This window comes from Hibiscus syriacus, unplaced genomic scaffold (genome assembly GCF_006381635.1).
Source record: "Hibiscus syriacus cultivar Baekdansim isolate YM2019G1 unplaced genomic scaffold, ASM638163v2 tig00005856_pilon, whole genome shotgun sequence".
In the NCBI taxonomy this organism is placed as follows: Eukaryota; Viridiplantae; Streptophyta; class Magnoliopsida; order Malvales; family Malvaceae; genus Hibiscus; species Hibiscus syriacus.
Window position 1 is genome coordinate 788,833 of NW_024062067.1, and position 4,493 is coordinate 793,325.

The following is a 4,493-nucleotide window of genomic DNA, read 5'->3' on the forward strand; positions in this document are numbered from 1 at the left end:
TCATTCATAGAATAAATTTTTGATCCGTCAGATACTTGATTCTATATTTTATATTTTTGTTTTAGAATAAATTTTTCATTCCTAATTTTTAAATTAGTTCAGCCTAATATTTTAAATCTCTAATAATGAATTTTTAAAAGGATAGCACCGATACTCATCCATAGAATAAATTTTTGATCCGTTAGATACTTGATTCTCTATTTTTATATTTTTGTTTTAGAATAAATTTTGCATTCCTAATTTTTAAATTAGTTCACCCTAATATTTTAAATCTCTAATAATGATTTTTTTTCTCGAACAAAATACCCCTAAATTTTGAGGAAAAGGAGGAGAGTAGACAAGTGACAGTCGTGGTAGAGTTGGGGAATGTAGTTGAGGTTAGTTAAAACTATCACATTTCACGATTCTTCTTTTTCCTCCCATCTTCTTCGTTATTATCGAAGCCCCAGTTTATTTAATTAAATTAAAAAAACCTCGAGTTCTGCTCTTATTTCTCACCATCTTTAATTTAAACCCACATTTTTCATTTTATATAAAAAAAGTTTCTTGCTTGGCTCCCATTTTTCGGCTGTTTTTTCTCTGGGTTTTCCTCAGATTTCTCTCCCATTTCTTCAATCTAATCGCCTTCCTTATTGCTTTCTTTCTATATATAGAGCTAAAACCAGTTCTGGGTTTGCTTTAAAACTCAACAAAAAATGGCTTCTTCAGTCTCTGTTCCCTGCCACAAGATCTATTCTCTGTTGAAAACAAACCAACAAAGTCAAAATCAAAGGGTTTCTTTGGCTCTTCCTCAAGCTTCGAGCTTTAACTTCAAATCTTGCTTGGCATTTGGATCTTCAAACCGGGTACCTTCTTTTTCAGCATCCCAGGTTAGTTACTTTCATATTCCTTTTGTTTCTTTTGTTTTTGTTTGAAGAGTTTATTGGGTTTTTGATTATATGTTACTGATTATGCTGGGGGATCTGTTTTTTCCCATCTTGACTAGTAACGACCATTTTCTAGGATTATTTTTGTGTTTTGACTGAAATATTGATATGTTATTCGTATGTTTTCTTCTTTGCAATTAAAGTGTCTCAAATACAAAATTTGTATAATCATTAATGGCGATTTGTATTGACGAATGTTCATGTGGCTATAATGTTTCGTTCATTGGCTTTTTTCGATATCTGGTTGTCATTTGCAGTGGCTTAATCCTAAGCAAACTACAGTCTTCACGAGCCATGCGCAGCTTAACGAGGTCTGTTTTTCACTTTGAAGTTGAAATTTTTAATCTTTAGATGAGATCTTATCGACATCCATTGAACCAACTTTGGAAAAATTAAGGTTGCAGAGCTATCGTCGAATTCTGTAGCGGCAGTCGACACGAAACCTAAAGTTTCATTGCCTAAGGAAGATGATGAAAAACAAGCAGAGAACGCTATTCCGGATGCTGAAGCAATCTCGGCATTCATGTCTCAAGTATCGGACCTCGTTAAGTAAGTTGATTGAAGCATTTTCGTATGTCCCTGCCAGTAGATTTCTGCAAATGGTTGTTTGACGAGAAGAATCTGTTTCGTAATTGATGTTGATTTTATACTTTTGATGAGCAGACTTGTTGATTCACGAGATGTTATAGAGTTGCAACTGAAGCAATCGGATTGTGAGCTCGAAATAAGAAAGAAGGAAGCTTTGCAGCCACCGGAATCAGCATCTCCGATCGTCATGCCACAATACATGCCTCAAGCGATGTTTCAAACTCCACCTCTGGCAGCAGCAGTGGCAGGCCCAGCTCCTGCTAGCCCGACCCCTCCAGCATCTGCGCCTTCGTCACTGCCCCCCGCTAAAACGGGGAATTCTTCTCGTCCACCCCTCAAATGCCCCATGGCCGGAACCTTCTATAGGAATCCTGCACCGGGTGAACCACCGTTTGTAAAGGCAAGTGCCTGCAGATTTCCGTTGACGACCATCTGCAATTTTTCGGCTAATGTACAAAGCTTGTAATATTGGATCGATGGTCTTTCAGGTGGGAGATAAAGTGCAGAAAGGTCAAGTTGTCTGCATCATCGAGGCAATGAAATTGATGAACGAAATTGAAGTAAGCTCAAGTCCTCGTGGTTCCTTAGCTTTGCTCACTCTGGAATTGATTGGGTTGTAGTCATTTGTCTTCTACTTATTCCTCCTAACGTTCTTGATTTGTGGTTTCTCAGGCCGATCAATCCGGAACCATAACGGAGATATTGGTAGAGGATGGAAAACCAGTTGGTGTAGACATGGTAACCTCTTATCTCTTGCTAAATTATAATGATTGGTTAATTGTGTCCATTCAGTTATTAGTTGTAAATACTAAATTCCGATTGAACTAACTGAATAACTATGGGAACCAAATAAATCGAATCGGTTTAAAGAGATTGCATTGTTTTAACAATCCATTTTGGGGTTACAAATTTGGTTGAAAGCCATTGTGATTTGTGATTTGCAGCCTCTGTTTGTGATCGTGCCTTGAACAAGCCAATTCCATCCGATGGGAGCTTTGTGAGGTGTGAGACCCAATGTTTTGATTTATTGTGTAATGTTTTAAATTAATATGATGATAATAATAATGGTGTGCTTGTTTGAATTACAAACAAGAGGATGGATGACTTTTTCTTGGGTTTAAGTGCCTTGGTTTATTATAACGTAAGTTCATATTAAGCGAGTGTAGTCATAGTCAGGTACTTTTAAGGTATTTGTGTTGTTTATTACTTAAATTTTGTAGAGAAACATGTATAAAATAAGTTAAATTTGAAAAATGAGCATGTACTATCATGTGAATCCTTGAGATTTTGGTCCCATTGGTGAGAAAAATAGTTAAAATGGTTTTAGCGGACGATTAAAAATTATTTTCTTAAAATATAGATATAGCACGATATCTAAAATAATAAATCAATTTTACCAACAAGGGTTGGTTTAAGTGGTAAGTGTCTTGATATTGCTTAAGTAAGGTCTCGAGTTCGAGTCCTTGTATATGCGGAAAATCTCTACCAGGAGACTCACCCACTAAAGCTAGGTATGCAACACGAGTCGGTTCGAATTAGTCAAGACGAAGCCTTGGAACCTAGAGGGTAACCCAAAAAAAAATCAATTGGGGTTATTTCAAAAATTTTATATTTTTTTAAATATATAATTTTAATTTTTTAATTTTAAATAAAATTTTTAATATTACCAGATTGTGACACGTGCCACTTAACGGGGGAAATTAATACAGTTGAAGGCCCGGACACCTAAAGTGGCAACGTTTACAACGTTAGGCACCGGGATGAATCAAAAAAATACTTAAGGCACATATTCGTGAAAAACAATATAATTTGGACACTTATTTTGGTATTAAGCCATAACTTAAAATATTATCCAGTTCAACCTAAGTAATATCTAAATTTTTAATATTTTTAGTTGCAATCGAAAGTATTATATTACGACATGTTTTGTGTTTACAATCGAAAAAGTAATACAATTTGTATTTTTTCGATTGCAACTGAAAATGTTACGAAGAAGATAATAGTTTTGGTTTCAAGTTAAAATTTTACCATGTTCAACATAAAAAAATTATACTATTAGTAATATTTTCAATTGCCTTCTTTTAACATTATATTAACAAATTATATTTTAAATTCTATAAGTTATTTCTAGTATGTGCCTCGGCTATTACTTGTGGGAAGGGGAACATACTTTACATGCCTATTACTTCATTGTCAACACATAAAAATGAACAATGATAGTAGGGGTTAAGTCCTTGTATCATTAAATGTATCAATTTATTCCCTTTGTTATTAAATGTATCAATTTATACGAACCAATTGATCTTAGTGATTAAATGGATGATTATTATTTCTAAAGATTTCGGGTTCGAGTATCAACTACTGCAGGATTGTTGAGATGTATTTGCCTGGCAAAAATCAAAGTGTACACACAAGTGTCGTTATCTCGAAAAAATAAATGTTTATCTTCTGGCATAAGATAAAACACTAATTTGAAGAGTCGCCACCAATCATTTGTCGAGGTGTGATTGGTCACCAAAATGATATGTTATTTTAATAAAATAATATTAAAATAACATAACAAGGGTCTACTTACCAGAAAATGAGTTCGGGAGTTGGTTACGTGTGGGGAAGGATTAGCAACCCACAACGCCCAAAATTGGTACCTTTGTTTACTAATTAATTATCTTTGCAATAAACTAATAAATATGCATTTGATTAGATTATGAAAATAAAAATAAAATATCTAGATTATTACTACAAATACTAAATATGTTAAATACTAGAAGTGTAAATAATCCTATGTTTACTCAATATTATAAAATATTAAAGATCAAAGATTAAATTGCAAAGTAACTAAATTAATGGTCATAATTCAAAATATGTAGGTATTAACATTAACCTTAAAAATTATTCGGATTAAAATATAACTTATTAAAATAAAAGGGATTAAAATGAATATTTTACCCTAACTATATATACATACGATTAATTACTAAA

The 4,493-nt window shown here is 33.3% G+C and overlaps 1 protein-coding gene across 1 annotated transcript; it reads left to right on the forward strand.

The window, feature by feature from the left end:
• Positions 1-429: 429 nt before the first annotated feature.
• Positions 430-2,603, forward strand: LOC120199947 (biotin carboxyl carrier protein of acetyl-CoA carboxylase, chloroplastic-like). The gene is made up of 7 exons (XM_039200910.1): positions 430-869; positions 1,184-1,237; positions 1,324-1,475; positions 1,590-1,914; positions 2,003-2,074; positions 2,187-2,252; positions 2,459-2,603. The coding sequence occupies exons 1-7, from the start codon at positions 696-698 to the stop codon at positions 2,480-2,482; spliced, it is 867 nt and encodes a 288-aa protein (XP_039056841.1). The 5' UTR covers positions 430-695; the 3' UTR covers positions 2,483-2,603.
• The last annotated feature ends 1,890 nt before the right edge of the window (positions 2,604-4,493 follow it).